The 18,495-nt window shown below is 42.8% G+C and overlaps 1 protein-coding gene across 1 annotated transcript; it reads right to left on the reverse strand.

The window, feature by feature from the left end:
* Positions 1–3,589: 3,589 nt before the first annotated feature.
* On the reverse strand, positions 3,590–9,920 carry LOC148714406 (hsp70-Hsp90 organizing protein 1-like). Its single transcript, XM_088718621.2, has 7 exons — positions 8,809–9,920; positions 6,361–6,649; positions 4,670–4,755; positions 4,333–4,556; positions 4,173–4,239; positions 4,034–4,093; positions 3,590–3,849 (listed from the first exon to the last, which is right to left on the reverse strand). The coding sequence occupies exons 1-7, from the start codon at positions 9,676–9,678 to the stop codon at positions 3,736–3,738; spliced, it is 1,710 nt and encodes a 569-aa protein (XP_088574747.2). The 5' UTR covers positions 9,679–9,920; the 3' UTR covers positions 3,590–3,735.
* Positions 9,921–18,495: the final 8,575 nt, after the last annotated feature.

Genomic DNA, 18,495 nt, shown 5'->3' on the forward strand with positions numbered 1-18,495 from the left:
AGAACTGATGGGTAAATATTATTTTATTATATTATATTAAATATAACTACAAAAATCTATTTGAAATTATTATAATAATTATATATTATAATTAGAATAAGAAAGAAATATTTCATTCATAATTTTTTGAATATTATCATAATCATTATATTATATTTTTTATATTATTATAATAAAATTATATATTATTAAATAATTATTATATTAATTATAATAGTTTAACAACTAGATGTAGTACTATATATAATAATAATAGTAACGTAATATAATATATAATTATTATAATGATATTGTTATAATATAATATGTATAATATATGTTTATTATAATATTATTATAACATATAATTTATACTTATTCTAAAATAATGTTATATCTTATGTAATATAATTATAATAATATTTCCTTGATAATTATATAATATTTATTACATTAAAATAATATCTAATAATTATTATAATTATTGTATAAGAATAAAATAATATATATTATACATTATGTACATTATTATTACAATTGCAATATTAATATAACTGTAAATAATATATTTTATATAATAATATTATTTTAATTAGTATTATGTAATTGTTATAATGATATAATATATATATATATCTATATATATATATATCCTAATTATTATATAATATTTTTTGTTAGTAATTATTAAATCTTTTTTTAATAATATAATATGATATATATGATTTATAATATATAATCTATCATAGCATATGTAATATTATGATATAATATATTAAAATATATATTATATTTTATAAGGCCGAAGGGCGGTGCCAAGGTTGAGAGGTTGTGGAGAAAGGATAAGAGGGGGTATAAACCTACTTTGAAAAAAAAAAAAAAGCAAAAGTGAAATTTTTTCTCTACCATTTTTTTTAGAAATAATAAAAGCTATGAAAAAATAAGAAACAAAAACATAGTGACTAAACTTTTTTTCTGGATTAGATTCTGTATTTCTATTTTATAAAAATAAAATATCAAATGGGGCCTGAATCTTGTAGGTACATCATCTACAAGGTTCTATTTTCTCATATAAAAAAAAAAATCTTGTTGAGAAATGAACCAGATTCCCTTGTCCAATGACGGCCTATCTATTTTTCTAAATTTTAATAAATGGGGAGTTTGTCCTTTTAATATGCGAAGCGGACCGGAACAAAGGCGAGGTGACCAGTTCACATGAGAACACAAAACCATGACCTAAGGTCCAAAAACAAAAACCGAAGAAAAGAAAATAAAATTTGACAAAAAAAAAAGAAAATGCTTTTGAGCAGATGACAGTTTTGCATGCATCAACTACTGAAAATAAAGAATTTCTTTGATAACTCCTAAATGGGTCAAGATGCAACCAGCATTGGCTTTGCATTCCTTCAACCTGCCCAATATGAATTTTGTCCAATGTGTCTGCCACATTTTGATCTAAAATTAATAATGCAACATAAATCATAAAATATCTAAGAAGAGTGTAATTGGATTTCTTTGTGCACCATCAAGAACAAAACAAATAATTTGGTGTCAAAAAACACTCAATCCCTCGTGAATAACTTCAATGAACTGATATTAATTTTTAACCAGACTTATTTTTCAGTGTTTGAAGTTGGTTAATAAAAAAAGAATTCAAAGTTGCAATGTCAGTATTGGAAAAGAATTTGACCAAGGGAAAATATTAGGAATTAAAAAACAAAGCAAAAAATTTGATAAGAGTCCAAAAAAGATTCCAAATCATAAAATAAAAATAAATTATGAAAAGTAGAGAATTAAAGGTCATGAAAATATTATATTAATTCATGCAAAAAAAAAAGAAATAAAATAGCAAAACAACAAAAAAATAGTAATAAATACCACCATTAAAATAATCGACAAAATTATTAATTTCTAATAATCCCGAACATTTCTTAATTGAGTTACTAGTAAATAAATAAAAAAAATGAATTTCAGTCAACAATTGTTAATTCATTTCTGTTATTTCTTTGATCATGGAAGGTAGCTATAGTTATAATTTTTGTTTTTTGGAAATTAAGTGGAGAGCAACTACTCTGGTCGTAACTTTTGAAAGATTTTAGTTGTACTTTTGAGGCTTGTACTTTTGTTACCATAAAAAAAGATTAATTTATTTAATTTTGTGAGAAAAATCCAAGAAGGGCTCAATCAAATGGAAAGGATCTAAGGAATAGTTCAAGATTTTTTCAATATAGGCTATTAAAATTAGAGAATTAATCATAAAGAACATCTAAATCTAGTATTATGGATTCTTGGACGCACCATGTACTATTGTGGAAACTAGTTGGATCATGAGTTTAAGGCGAAGCATAGGATAAGTGAATCCAACAGCTCATTTCTTGAGAAAAGTGAATCCAATAAATTGGTAATATGTATTATTTTAATTATTTTATCCAGGGTTTGCAAAGGGTTGATGTACAATATTGTCCTCTTTTATGATAGCTTGAGCTTTTGGTTAAATTGGTTACCATAGGTTAATAGAGACTATAAGTTCACATCTTCTTTAATCTAGGACAAGGCACCGGCTTGCAATAGTATAGGCCATACTCTTGGCCACCCTTATGTCAGCTACTTGGCACACCTCTCCACTTGGAAGAGGTTCGGACTTTAAACTTTAGTGGCAGTCTTCCATTCAATGATCAAGCTAATTTAGAGCTCTCCAATTTAATCGGCATCAGTATCACCAAATTTATATAGTGTATTATTTTTAACATTTTACTCAACGATCCAGCACCATATAACTTGCATTTTTTTATATCTCCTAAAATGGAGAGGGAATGAAAACACTTTTATTATAAAATATTGTTGTTATCCTTGTTGTTGTATGCGCACGCATCTTAAAAGGATGTTAAGGATTCGTGGTTTGAACCTTGAGCACCATTATTCTTTAAGATTTTGTTTTGAGCATAGGTGGAAATTTACTCAAAGTGAAATTCTTAAGGTAGAATCCTAAGTTTATGACCACTCCAGTCATCAGGACCAGTGCCATGAAGTAGAAGGGTAAGAGCATAGAAAAAATCCATCAAAATTTTAAATTTTATAAAATAAAAAAAAATTAATTTCTCCATGAAATAAGATCCCTGCCGTTCCGACCATCGTACCTACGATGGTCCCAATCCCATGCATTCCAACAAATAATCTTCTTTCCTCTCCTTTCTTTTTTTTATATATTTTTTTTCTTTCTCTCTACCTACTTTTCTTTCTTCTCCCTTTTTTTTTATCTTTTTCTTATCCATTCATTTATTTCTTTTTTTTCTTCTTTTTCTTCCCTCCTTTCTTCTTTCATTCCAATAGGAAGGCGTCACCTATTGAAAAAACGACCCTCCGAAAGAACCATAACATCACGAATCCCGCAGCAAATCTCTGAAACCACCGAGAATCCAAGCATTCTGTCTTACATAAGTTCAATTATATTGGATACTTTTTCTGTATCTTCTTAAAGAGGTCCACACTTCTGCAGGAAACATTTTCTCACAACACACATTCAAATTTACTTAGTCCACGATTTGAAAAATTAACAAAACCAAGAAACAGAGGGATCAATAAACAACTAGCCACAATTGCAGAAACTAAATTTAGTAAAAAGTAAAATCCTCTCTTGACAAAATATTAAGTCCACGAGACAAACAAAAACCTCAAATTAACAAGTATCAGTCCAAGAGGTATCCAATGATACATGGGCAGCTTATGTTAAACACACTACGGTTGAACAAACATCGTTCATCTCATTTGGACTATTCCAGCGCCAACAAGCTTCTGTATCTTGTGCATCACCTGAGGATTCTTAAGATGTTCCTGGGCAGCCCTAGGGTTCTCCTGGAAGTCGATCAATACCTGCCCACATTTAATTCAAATCATTATGCATCAAGTTACTGCCAGGCAAATTGAGGCTTATGTGACAACCTTAAGCACAACCATGACATCATCTTAATAATACATTTCATTAATAAAAACATTTTTCCTCTAAAAAAAGTTCAAAAGTTCATTTCTTTTTAAAAATTTCAGCACAACCAGGTACCTGACGCATAATGGGATCAGACAAGATATTCTGTATTTCTGGATCCTGCATAGCCTTTGCCTGCAAGACAAACATAGTTAATATACTACTCCAGCAAATGACTACAGCAAATAAACACAGAACATAGAGAATAACTGACCTGTCTCTCTTTCAAATCCTCTGCGCTTATCTCGCCCCTATTAGTCTTATTAATCTGTTCTATGCACCTGTAAGGGGCCAAGTACACAAAATTTGTAACACCAAGTAGCTGGATAACTCCAGCTTTATAAAAGCCTGATGTAATATCACAGGTTTATTACCTCCTCACACCATCCATCAGTTCCTGATTGTTTGGGTCATGTTTTAAGCCCTCCTGGTATGTTTCTAATGCCTTGTCATGTTCTTTCATTAAGAACTGAAGTGCACCTTTCCTTGTGTATCCTTTGGAAAATGATGGATCCAGCTCAATGCACTTCTCTGCATCTTTCAGACCCTCAGGCATAGCACCCAACTTAGTGTAGCAAGCAGCTCTGTTGCTGTATACCTGTACATCACATTTTTCTTGAATGCTTAAAAAAATGGGCCAACAAATGGTTCCTAAACATCAACCGCCTTCTAACTTGTACAACATCAGCTATAAGAGATCATGGGCGTTACCCTTGGATCCTTTGGATTCCTTCTTAAAGCTTCAGTGTAGTGTTTCACTGCTTCTGGGTATTTTTGTTGCTTGAAAAGCTCGTTGCCTGCACATCAGTATGAAATCAAATAAGTTCATAAAGAGACACGTAAGTAGTAGAAAGAACAAATAAAAAAAGGAAAATGAAAATTGCCACTTTTCATATCTAACAAACAAAAATTCCATGCTCGACAGGCAATAAATTGACTACGTTCAGAGAATAACAGAAGTAGAAACAAGTGGCAATAAATGAGGGGTAAAAGGCAGATGATCAGTTTTTAATAAACAACAGATTTGCCATGTGTCAAAAGGTCAGCAAAGGCAGGTAATAGGCCAAAGGCAATCAGGCTTGACATCATCAGATAGGAGGAGGAATTATCCGTGTATGATATTTTAGAACTGTGCTTGGCCAAAGTGAAAGTAGATATAGCCAAAGAACAAAACTATTGATTTTTTTGCAAAACAAACAAGAGATGGACACAAGAGAAAGCATGTATCAGTAAATATATCAGTTAATCTCTTTTCCTCTCCCTCCCTTCCTCTCCAGCTCTGTTTTTGTCCATATAGCCAGAAATGGCACAGCATGGTCCCATACTGTAATGCAGGGCAACCAGAATGGTTGCGGTACCAGTACAAACAACCTTGGAGCAAACAATTATTATTTTAGAAGGCCATAAGCAGCAAACAGGCAGAGAACAGGTCACCTAGCACCTATGCACCAAGTAGCATCGAAAGTCAACATGATCCAAAAGTATATTATAAAAAATAATAAATATATGGAGAAAAATTGAAAGTTAATTATAATCCAGCACATGACATATAATATATCAAATAAGATGTAGCATGCCAATAGAGGGTTATCAACTTCGCAACACTCAATAGTAATTTATAAATCTATCTCACGCTTCATACTCAAGCATAATCGAAAACGTTATGCGGGCACTTAGGTGGATAAACTCCATAACCAAAGCAACCGTCTCATAAAACAGTAAGTGATGTTTCATTTGAAAAAAATAAATAAATAATTGAGCATACAATTTTATAAAATGATCATCACAAAAGAATTAATTCCTAGTATAGAGGTAACATGAGAGTTTGAAATTACCAAAAATTGAGAATAAAGACAACATACCAAACATAGTAGCCAAGCTATAGAAAAACGTGCCTAAGACTAGCCTAAAGAAAGAAAAAACAAAAACAACGAAAATAGCGATCATACATTAACAACAAAGCATCACAAATGATGGAGGGGGCACAATCTGACCCTTGAGCACTAAACATTATTCTTCGAAAGGTAAAAAGAAAAACTCATAAATCATCACAAAATTAATATGCCATCATAAACGAACACCTTTTAATTAGCAAGATATGCCAATTATAAAAAAAGTTGAAAACACAGGAACTGATCGAAAACATATTATTTTTGGCATAGAGCTAAGTAGGTGAAAAACAAAAACAACCCATAACTGAGTAAAGCTTATATTAAAAGAATGCATGAATTACAATATTGACATACTGCTAGTACACCACAAAAATTACCCAAGAAAAAACACACAGCACAGATAGATGCTGTTAACGTGCATTATTATTTAAAAAGATAAGCACAGAAAAAAATGAAAGCAGAATGAGAACGACAATAAAAATAACACAAAAATTGAGAGTTGAAACATACCCTTCTCACGTTCTTCATCAGCTATTTTAGGATCAAAGTACTCTTGCTGCTCTAGTTCTTTCTTTGCCCTCTCAGCTTCATTAAGCTTTTTCAACGTGTCAGGATTACGATGTTCAGTTAGAGCTTTCTGGAAGGTCTCAATAGCAGGTTCATAGTCCTTTGAGCATTTAGCAAGCTTCCCTAGTGCAGTTCCTTTCCTAGTCAATGCCTTTGCTATCATTTTAAAGTCAGAATGAAGCTCTCTGCCCCTCTCAACAGCTTTATCACAATCCTTTATACAATCTTCATACTACACACAAATGAATAAAATTTGTCAGGAAATATAATGAAACAGCCCGAATTCCTACCAATATGATAATGGAAAAAGCACAATAGTATCAAAGTAATGTTAGAAAAACCATGTAGCTTGTTTCTAATGCTAATCAGTGGTTGAGAAAAAGCACAATAGTATCAAAGTAATGTTAATGAGCTGCACAATAGTATCAAAGTAATGTTAATCTCAACAGCTCAACGCTACTATGGGCAATGCAGTGCAACATTAAGCAAAATAAAGCATCATAAGTCACCTAGATTCTACAATAAGTGAATATCACTTTCCAGTAATTGCTGACAATTACCAAGATAGCCCTAGGCATTCTAAAAGATGCAAATTGCATGATAGGAACTAGATCATCAGGCAGAGAGTTCATCTATTCACGTCATCAACAACAACAACAATATATTGAGGTAAAACTTCAACTGATAGTTAGAGATAAATTTGGAATCATCCTCATTCAAGGAATTACTTTATTAAGTATATCCTGATCAACATAACAAGGAAGCCCTGACTTTAAAAAGGATCTTGTAGTCTTTCATTACAAGATTAGAGCTCTATATATCACAAATAGGATAAGAAGAAGAATAAAAGTTGACGAGTCTCTGACCATCCTCCTGGAGATTAATCGAGATCTTCCACTTGGACAAATCATGTTTATCACATGGGAATGCATACCAAGAGCACTTCTATGACAGGACCATTTTTCTATTTCTCCTACGCATGACATCGGATGAGCAAGTTCACTTTCATAAAAACACCTCTTAATATTCAATACATAAACAATGACTATGACTAAGAAGGAAATTGTAGGGAAGCTTATAAATATAAATCATAATATATTTATCAAATTGCAGCTATTCATCAAGTTCCTCTCTCGAATAAACCATGAGAATACTAATTCAGACAACCATATGATGGGCCACAGCCATCCATCAAATGCTCAATCATTTTAAATAAGTCGCATGCATCACATGTGCCCAAAACTAGTGCTGTATTGTATCAATTGTCAGGAATGATTTTATGGGTGCTGACATAAACCATAGATGGTATTCACATGCGTAGAAAAAATGTAAATGAGGGAGATTTGGAAGAATATAAAAATATATTCTTTTTTGGTAACACAGTAGAAAGCAAATCAAGATTTTTCAATCTGAGATTTGAATATGAAACTAACAAGGATATAATCAAGAATACACGTTTGTAAGAACAACAAAATTTGCAAGAGATGCTAAGATCGAAGTGTGAACATCTGAGTAACATTCAAGGTGCAATGCGTCATCGCAAAAGAGCCAAAAAAAAATTTAAATTAAAGATACATACCTTGACTACAAGGTCTCCATATACCTTAAATTGCACTACTTTCAGCAACCTTTGCTTAATTTGCTCGAAATGGGAAATTTTAAACTGTTGAAGGATTATTCAGTTTCATCCTAAAGCCATCCATTGCTTTCGATTAGCTGATACATTTAAACCATATTACCAGAGTTCATGCTTAACCTTCACAAGATAAGTTCTTTAAACTGGACTTTCTCACTCCATTTCATAGATTCCAGACAACTTGTGTTTCTTCATAATTAAAATCAGATTACTAACCATTAGCAAATACTTCTTAAAATATGCCCTAAACAGGATTATTACACATCAAATTCATTGCAGCATTCATAATTTCTTTCTACATTTTGAGTTCATCTAGATGCCCATCATATATTAACAGGCCTCATCGATGTAATTATCACTACAAGCAGCCACCATTATCCACTTATAATCTTGAATTCTTGATAATAGAAAAGCTAATGACTTACCTGCGTCATTATATTCTATCAGTTAATAGAAAATTCCTAGAACTGAACACAGATAATTGGTAGCTACATTTGTAGTAGCAAAACTAAAGAACAAATTTTGTCCATTCAAATTAACATTATTAACCATCTGATAATATTGTTAAAAAACAGATTTAGTCTTCAAGTCAAACTCTCCGTATGAATTAATCTTCTGCATGAAATTACTAATTTAAGAATGTAGACCTTTTACTTTTTGGCATAGCCATAAAACAAGCAATTTATATCCTATAGCATAAGCAAGGGAAATAAGAACTTCAACCCACTCAGCTTATGTACGGGCAAAGCCATTACCTTTCCCATCTCCAGGTAAACTGCAGCCCTGTTGGTGAGGAACGATATGTCCCCATCATCAAGCTCTATCGCTCGAGTGTAATGCTGGATTGCCGTCTCGAAGTCCTTCTTTTTGTACGCCATATTACCCGCCTCCTTCTCCTTCTGTGCCTCCGCTTTCCTTTCCCTTTCTTCCTTCTCCTCCTCCGATACTTCCATCGGCTCAGGCTTCGGCTCTGGTTCCGGTGCCCTCTTTGCAGGCTCCTGCTGGGGCTTCACTGGCTCTGGTTCCGGGAAGTCCCTCTCCATCTCATCAGTAGGCGCCCTCATCTTCACATTGAGAAGGACACCGAGCACCTGCATCATCCTCTGGTCCGAGAGGTACAGGTTGATGTTGTTAGGGTTTTTCTGCACGTCTTGGATCATCTTGACGAAATCCGACTGCTGGAGGTACCCCCTGGTGGTCGGATCCGCGGTGAGCTTGGCCCACAGATCCGGCCCCTGGAAAATCTTGCCAAAGGGCGAGGCCCCCGGCAGCCGGGCGCGGCGGCGGGCGTCGGCGAGGCCGGACTTGAGGGCCTCATTGGAGGGATCGAGCTCGAGGCCCTTCTCGTAGGCGGAGACAGCCTCGTCGGCGCTGCCGAGGCCCAGGTGGGCGGCGCCGAGGCGGCTGTAGCCCTTGGACCAATCGGGCTTGAGCTCGACTGTCTTGAGGGCGTCGGTGAGGGCCTCGGCGTAGCGTTCGAGGGACGCGTAGGCAGCGGAGCGGTTGGAGTAGAGGACGTGGTTGGTGGGGGCGAGCTCGATCGCCTCCGAGAAGTGGCGGATTGCCTCCTCGAAGCGGCCGGCGGAGAAGGCCGCGTTGCCCCTGCCTTTCGCCTCGTCGGCCATGGGAGCAAGCAGGAGAGAAGAAGAAGCTGCGATCGAATATATCGAAAGTGAAAGATAGCGAGACTAAGCGAGCGTGGAAGAGTGGGAGGAGAGGTTGGAATCAGGAAGCAGAGAGTTGAGCGGCGGAGAGGGGAGGGGGGCGGGGGTCAGAGGGGAGCAGGTGCCCTTTAAGAGGTTGCAGAGAGTTCTAGGCGTTCCCTTCAGCGTGGTTCTGGAAAGTTCGGGAGTCATACGAGGCAGACGGATCTCGGTCGACGGACCGGGGATATATATCGCGCACGTGCGGGCGCACATCTGATTCGGGTACGAAGTCCAAGCCAGGCGGACGGCCCGGCCCAGAGAATTGCTGGACATCTTGGTTCCTTCACAAGATGGATATGTGCTTAAGCTTAAAAACAATGAATACTTTCCGATCCTTAAAATGGTTATGTATTTAAGCTTTAAAAAATTAGATACTTATGGATCGGTTCTGTCAGATCCACCTATGTATTTTAGTTTCTATTAAAATATTATATATTTATAGAAAAACTAATAGTATTGGTGATTGTCATCACATATCTATAAAAAAACTAATAGTGGACAATTATACTGAAACTACATGGCATAATTCTTTAACAAATGTTCCTGCATAATTTTTAAATATTTTATTTTCAATTTTTTATGAATGTATCTATACTCATGTTAATTAATTCATCCAGCATACCTCAAAAACAAATTGTGAATATTTGATACACTAGGTATTGAACTTGCATTAATTTTATTATAACTCTATTACAAACCCACAAGGGGCTCGTTTGGTTCGCGGGAAGCACTTTCCCTCCTAAGAAAGAAGATTCCTAGGAATGGAATGCCTGGAAATGTATTTTTGGCATGTTTGGTTAAACATGGGAAAGTGATAGATTTTCGGAGTGCTTATGTTTGGTTGACCATTCACTTTCCTGAAAAAGTTATGCATAATTCCTATTATACCCTTAATAAAAATTAGGTCTTTAATGTCTCTTTAATGCTGAAGGGATTTTTTGGAAAAAAAATAAAAATAGAGTGATTTCCGCCTCATGGAAAAGTAACTTTCCCATGTTTCTCATGGGAAAGATTTTTTCATAAAATGTGGGAATCATATTCTAATGGGAATACAACTTTCTCATTTCTCTCCTTTGAAAATTCCAACCAAACAAGAGGCATCTTATTACTTTTCCGTTGACCACTCTTTTCCCTTTCTTTTCCCGCGAACTTGACGAGCCCTAGATATCTATAGTCCTACTTACAGAGCTTTATCAGACGCCAGCTTTTAAGTAACACAACACGTGGATACAGTCTGCCTAGTCGCAACAGGTGCATATCACCGTGCACTTGCACGATTGCATACAATCCTCTCTCTCTCTCTTCTCGGTTCTGCACCTTAACTAGTTCGAAATATTCATGCTCTTAGACCTAGATCTACCGTGATGGTGAGGATCTTAATTCAGACGATGAGGATTTCAATTTCTTACTACCGATAACTTCTATAGAGTCTGGAAACTGAAAACCAACCCGCATATTATCTTATTTTTGTGGAAAGTGATATGGCTTAGATTGCCATGTAAAATGGAACCTCTGCCCAAGGGAATGTTAAATCTAATGGATATGGTTTTTGTGATATGTGCAGCGATATTGAAGATGTTGATCACATCCTTATCAACTGTTCGGCAGCTAAGGACGCTTGGACGAAGTCGGGCTTCACGTTCTCCCCTGATTTGATTTTGTAGCTTTCTCCGATATCATCACTGTTGGATAAGCACGACTTTTTTATTCTCATCAGTGGTTGCTTATGCTGATTGGACTTCAGGGTGTTATGGGAATCAAAGCGTATTTTGAGAGGAAGAATATTAAACCCGAGGATGTTGCGGACCGCTCAATTTAAATGGCTATTGAGTTTAATGAAGCTCTTTACCCTGGGCGTTGGCAGCTCTACGCGCCCCCTTCATTTTGAACCGATTTTGGTTAACTAAAGATCTCATAATCTTACTAAAATGATTTTAGATATCACATAATAACTTGTATCAGCTAATAATATATATATATATATTTTGGTTAGCATGCTCTTGTATCAGCTTATATTATTTTTTTTGTATACAGTTCATACACTAATATATACAACTCTTAAAATGTATGACAAAACAAAGAAATAAAAATTTTTTTCTCTCTCTCTCTTTCTTTTTTTTTTCTTTTGCAAATATTCAACATACTACCAGATCCACCAATCATCTAATCTGCTACTGTTATCTTTCTTTTTAGAACTCTTAAGATGTATATATAACTCTTGAGGCGAACAAATAAATAAAATTCTCTCTCTCTCTCTCTCTCTCTCTCTCTCTCTCTCTCTCTCTCTCTCTCTCTCTCTCGTGTTTTCCTTCAGCAAATATTTCAGCTGATAAATTGTGATGGCTCATTTTTAGATGACCAAGTAGGTGCAGGTTTTTTGATTAGAGCTCACGATGGAAAGTTGCTGATGGTTGGAGCTAAATCCTTTAAAACCCATTATATTTCATATGCATGCAGAATGCTAAGGAGGGTCTTCTTGTTTCGGTTAATTCACTGCATTGCAAGTGTTGGGGGGAATAAGATTTTTTCCCAAGTGACATAAATGCCCCTAAGAAGTCGTACAACTTTCGACCCCGGACGGCCGAAGTCGGCGTCCGACTTCGGAACACCCGACCTCGAGACCTCCGACCTAAGAAAAACCCCGATGTTCGAGGTCTACTCTTGTCAGCCACCTACTACGGCCGTGCGCCTCAGAGGTCTGGCCGAGGACCATACCCCGACGCCCCTCTGGCATTTATTGCGCATGGTCGCCGTAACCCTCCGGCTTACTCCACAATAAATGCGGATCTCCGGCTTACTCCACAATAAATGCGGATCTCCGGCTTACTCCACAATAAATGCGGATCTCCGGCTTACTCCACAATAAATGCGGATCTCCGGCTTACTCCACCATAAATGCGCATGGCTCCTGTCATCTACGGACTCTCAGCTCTCCACGGCAAATCAACCCAGCAGAGTCTAGTCAACTATGATAAGTCTCCGATCTCGGCCATAACTCCGACACCAATGCAATAATTCGCATGATAGCGTGCTAGTTCGGGCTGTACGACGCCCTCACCGCCGACATCAGAGCAATGATTCGCCTGACCATGCGCCGACCTGAACAACACGCCGAGCCGTACTACGGCCTCGCCCTGTTACATCGCAGGTAAACCGACCCCCGCCTATAAAAGGGGGGCCTTGGCCCCACGGGAGGAGGATGGGTACACTCTACAGACACCGTTTATCTCCTTTCTACACTGTTTGCCCCCTCCCTGACTTGAGCGTCGGAGGGCCGGCGCCGGAAAACCCGGCCACCGGCTCGTGTGCAGGCACCCGGACGGAGGACGCCGCCAGCTGACGGATCGTCGCCTCGCCGTGTGGACCCGCCGTCCCATCTCTCCGACCGCCCCAGACGGAGGACGCCGCTCGCCGACGGACCGCCGCCCCGCCGTGAGAACTCGCCGCTCCCTTTCCTCGACCGAAGATTGCCCTCGGGTCCAATTTCCAGCAACAGTTGGCGCTAGAGGAAGGGACTGAGTAGCAGTCATGAAGTTGAGAAGTAAGGGAGCCTCTAACGCCTCCCGGCGTCCCCCGCAAAGTCCTGGACACTCTGTCCAGAATTCTCCAACTCCGGCGGACCCGGTTCCTCAGGTCCAGCCGGAACAGTTTGACGCCTTGGTACAACAAGTCCAGGCCCTGGCCACCGCCGTTCAGGGTCTGCGGCGCGAGGAAGCCTTACCTACGCTCCCCCCACGGGCTCAGGCCCCGCCGGAGTGTCTCCCCAACGGCCCGGTTTTCCCAAGCCAAAACTTGCATGGCTCTTCTAGAGCCAACAACGGAGAACGAGCTTCTCCCCGGAGGGAGTTACCGGGAGAAGGTTTTGATCGGAGACCCCAACTTTCTGAGGCAGAGTCAGCCCCAGATCACCGTGAGCCGGCGCAAACCACAGCGACAATCCCACGGGTGGGGGAGCTCGACCGGAAAGTTGAGCATCTGGAGCGTCAGATTGCGGCGCTCCACAGCAAGAAGGCAAGACAAGAGGGAGACTTTGAGTTCACCACCAAGTCCCCCTTCTTCCGCCAGATCGAGGATGGGCCGGTTCCCGCGAGGTTCAAAATGCCTCAGGTGGAACCCTACAACGGGACGACCGACCCCCTCGACCACCTGGAGAGCTATCGGGCCCTCATGGCCCTACAAGGGTCCTCGGAGGCCATACTCTGCAAGGCCTTCCCAGCGACCCTCCGAGGGACCGCTCGGCTTTGGTTTTCTGGACTGAAGCCGAATACGGTGTCCTCTTTTGAGCAGCTCGGCAGGCAGTTCGCCACCAACTTCGCTGCCAGCCGGCGCCAGCGACGGACGTCAGACTCCCTCTTCGACATCAAACAGAAAGAGGGGGAGCCCCTCAAGGAGTACCTGGACCGCTTCACCGCCGCCACATGGGAGGTTCGCGAGCTAGACCAGTCGATGGCTATGTCGGCTCTGAAGACTGGGGTTCGCTCGTACCGATTCCTCTTCTCCATCGAGAAGAGCTTCCCGGCCGACTTCACTGAAATGTTGGCCCGAGCCCGGAAGTATGCCAAGGCCGAGGAGGCAGTTGCATCCAGGCGGGGGGCAATTGAGCCCGCCTCCAAGAAGCAGAAGAAACGCCGCGAGGAGCGCGGCCGACAAAGGAGCCGATCCCCCCGCCGAGAGAAGAACCTCCCCAGACTGAGAAGCCCGCCCCAACAGCAAAGGCGATCTCAGCAAAGGACCTCTCCTCGGCCGAGGTCCCCACCACGGCCTCGGACGTACCCGAGAAAGTACGAGAACTACACACCCGTCAACGCTCCCCGGGCCGAGATCCTGATGGAAATCGAGGGTCGGGACTTCTTCCGACCACCGCCTCCTATGCGAGACACGGGATTCCTCCGGAATCCCAGGAAGTATTGCCGCTTCCACCGAGATCGTGGGCACGACACGGAGGACTGCTACCAACTCCGGGATGAGATAGAAGCGCTCATCCGACGGGGAGTACTCAACCGGTTCGTGAGGAACCGACCTGAGGAAAGGAGGCCGGCGGAGAATGTCGCACCAACCGAAAATCCGGGCGACAACAGGCCCATCGCCGGCACCATCAACATGATCGGGCGGGCCTCGGCAGGAACGGCCGCCCAGGGAGCACCCCCGAAGCGCCCACGTACTGGTGAAGCCATCTCGTTCTCGGACGAGGACTTAGAAGGGGTCGAAACCCCCCATGATGATGCTGTGGTCATCTCTATGATTGTAAATAGGTTTGATGTAAAGCGTGTCCTAGTTGACAATGGAAGCTCAGCCAACATTTTGTATTATCATGCCTACCAGAAAATGGGATTGACAGAAGGGCATCTCCGGAGAGTCAATGCCCCGTTGGTTGGGTTTACCGGAGATGCAGTCCCGGTTGAAGGTGAGGCTAGCTTCCTTGTCACAGTCGGCCTCGCCCCCCGGGAGAGCACTGTGAGGATGGACCTCCTGGTGGTCCGTCTGCCCTCGGTCTACAACGCCATCCTTGGGCGCCCAGGGCTAAATGCCCTTCGAGCCGTGGTTTCAACTCACCATTTGCTCATGCGGTTCCCCACCGACCAAGGAGTAGGCGAGGTCCGCGGAGACCAGCTGATCGCCAAGCAATGCTACATGGCGGCCCACACAGTAAAGCAACCAGCCGAGGCGCCGGACCACCCGATGGGACCTTCGCTGCCCATAGAAATCCTCGATGCGAGGGACACCCTCTGGAAGAAGCAAGTAGAGCCCGGTGAGCTCCTTATTCAAATCCCACTACAAGAAAATTTTCCCGAGCTAACTGTGCAGGTCGGCTCCGGCCTCGGCGCCCGCGAGAGGGATTGCCTTGTCAGCTTCCTGCGGGACAACGCTGACGTCTTCGCCTGGTCGCCTGCGGACGTGCCGGGAATTGACCCTGGAGTCATGGTCCACCGACTCTAGGTAAGGCCGACCAGCAGGCCTGTAAAGCAGAAGAAAAGAGGCTCTGCTCCGGAACGACAACGGGCGGCAGCTGAAGAGGTGGACAAGCTCCTCGGAGCCGGTTTCATCCGGGAGGTCTCCTACCCGGACTGGCTCGCCAACATAGTCCTCGTAAAGAAGGCCAACGGAAAATGGCGTATGTGCGTGGACTACACCGACTTGAACAAGGCCTGCCCAAAAGACAGCTTCCCCCTTCCGAGCATCGACCAGCTCGTCGACTCCACTTCAGGACACCAACTACTAACTTTTATGGACGCCTTTTCAGGATACAATCAAATCCGAATGGCGCCGGAAGACGAGGAGAAGACGGCCTTCATCACCGACAAGGGCACCTACTGCTACAAGGTGATGCCCTTCGGCCTGAAAAACGCTGGGGCCACCTATCAGAGACTGGTCAGCCAAATTTTTAAAGACCAGATCGGCCGGAACATGGAAGTCTATGTGGACGACATGTTGGTAAAGAGCCGGGCGGCGGAACACCACATAGCCGATCTCAACGAGACATTCGCCAAGCTCAGAAGATATCAAATGAAACTCAACCCGGCGAAGTGCGCGTTCGGGGTCACCTCGGGCAAGTTCCTGGGTTTCATAGTGACCCAGCGCGGAATTGAAGCCAACCCGGAGAAAATCCGGGCACTGCAAGAGATGTCGCCTCCAAAGACTGTCAAGGAGGTGCAACGGCTCGCGGGGCGGGTTGCCGCCCTGGAAAGGTTCGTCTCTCGGTCAGCCGAGCGATGCCTCCCCTTCTTCAAGAGCCTTAAACGGTCGAAAGACTTCCGGTGGACAGAAGAATGCCAGCAGGCCTTTGAAGAGCTTCGGAGCCTTCTGGCCTCTCCCCCGCTGCTCACCAAGCCCCAGAAAGGCGAGGTCCTTTACTTATATCTGGCCGTCTCCCCAGCTGCAGTAAGCTCAGTCCTCGTCCGGGAAGAGGACAAGCTCCAAAAGCCGGTCTATTACACCAGCCGGGTTCTCAGGGATCCTGAGACCCGATATTCTAAACTTGAGAAGACCATCTTCGCTCTCATCATCTCGGCTCGGAGACTCAGGCCTTACTTCCGAGCCCACACGATAGCCATATTGACCGACCAGCCTATGAAGCAAATATTGCAGAGGTCGGATCGTGCGGGGAGGATCGCCAAATGGGCGGTCGAGCTCGGAAAATTCGACCTCGAATATCGGCCCAGGCCGGCTATCAAAGCTCAGATACTCGCCGACTTCATCGTGGAATGCACCCTTCCGGACGACCCCGAGAGGCCACCCGAATCCGTAGAGGAGGCCCCGAGGCAGCCATGGGTCCTGCACTCGGACGGGTCTTCGACCTCGGGGGGTAGCGGGGCCAGACTCATCCTCACCAGTCCAGACGGAGTGGTGGCAGAGCAAGCTTTGCGCCTCGAATTTCCGGCCTCGAACAATGAGGCCGAGTATGAGGCTCTCATCGCCGGGCTTAAGCTGGCGAAAGAACTAAAAGTGGAAGACCTGACGGCCTTCAGCGACTCCCAGCTGGTAGTGAACCAGATCCAAGGAGACTTCGAAGCTAAAGAGCCATCCATGCAAAAGTATCTCCAAAAGGTGCGGAAACTCATATCTACCCTGAATTCCTTCAATATTCAGTACATTCCCAGAGCGGAGAACCTCAGGGCAGACCAGCTATCCAAATTGGCAACCTCCCGCATGAGCGAGCTTCCCAAAGGAACAGCGCTCGAATATCTTCAGATCCCCAGCACGGAGGAACCCGAGCCCACGATGTGCATCGACTCCGAGCCAAGCTGGATCGATGGGCTCGTCTGCTACCTTCAGGACGGAATCCTGCCTCACGACGAGATGGAGGCTCGCCGAATCAAGCGTCAGGCTCCCCGGTATGTCTTGTACGAGAATAAACTCTATCGACGATCATTTACTTCTCCCCTTCTCAGATGCCTCCGCCCCTCCGAGGCGGATTATGCCCTCCGAGAGGTCCATGAAGGGATCTGCGGAAATCACCTGGGGGGTCGGGCACTAGCCCATAAAGTCCTGCGACAAGGATATTATTGGCCCACACTCCAGAAGGATGCAACGGATTTCGTCCGGAAGTGCGATCGGTGCCAACGAAACGCCAATATCCAGCGCCGACCTTCAGTTCTGCTGACCCCCATCATCGCCCCCTGGCCGTTTGCCCAATGGGGGATCGACATCCTGGGGCCCTTTCCCCTGGCCACCGGACAGAGAAAGTTCCTGGTCGTCTCCATCGACTACTTCACCAAATGGGTCGAGGCCGAACCCGTCCCCCGGATCACCGAGCAAAAGATGCGAGACTTCGTGTGGAAGTCCATAATCTGCAGATTCGGACTACCCCGTATCCTTATATCTGACAATGGTCGACAATTTGACAATATTCATTTCAGAAAATTTTGCTCTGAGCTCGGCATTGATCACCGTTTCACCTCAGTCGCTCACCCCCAGACAAACGGGGAAACTGAGGTAACTAACCGCACTATTTTGCAGGGGCTCAAGGCTAGGCTTGATCGGTCCAAAGGACAATGGGTCGAGGACTTGTACAATGTCCTTTGGGCGTACCGGACCACGTTCCGACTGCCCACGGGAGAGACCCCCTTCAACCTAGCATACGGCACTGAGGCCGTCATCCCGTTGGAGATCGGCCTGCCTTCTCCAAGGGTGGAGCATTACGACCCCGACACCAATTCTTCCCAGCTCAGGAGCAACTTGGACCTCGTCGAAGAGACAAGAGAGGTTGCCCGGGTCCGCATGGCGAGATACCAACAG

The sequence above is a fragment of the Phoenix dactylifera genome, chromosome 3, assembly GCF_051530095.1.
Source record: "Phoenix dactylifera cultivar Ajwa chromosome 3, Ajwa_hap1_PhDact_Kaust_v1.1, whole genome shotgun sequence".
Classification (NCBI taxonomy): Eukaryota; Viridiplantae; Streptophyta; class Magnoliopsida; order Arecales; family Arecaceae; genus Phoenix; species Phoenix dactylifera.

Bases quoted from the DNA above. Each gene is read 5' to 3' on its own strand.
- LOC148714406 (XM_088718621.2), bottom strand. From the start codon at position 9,678: ATGGCCGACGAGGCGAAAGGCAGGGGCAACGCGGCCTTCTCCGCCGGC. The intron at 4,240-4,332 runs GTAATAAACCTG...GGCCCCTTACAG, and splicing joins CTGATGGATGGTGTGAGGAG to GTGCATAGAACAGATTAATA. The intron at 3,850-4,033 runs GTACCTGGTTGT...AAATGTGGGCAG, and splicing joins CTGATCCCATTATGCGTCAG to GTATTGATCGACTTCCAGGA.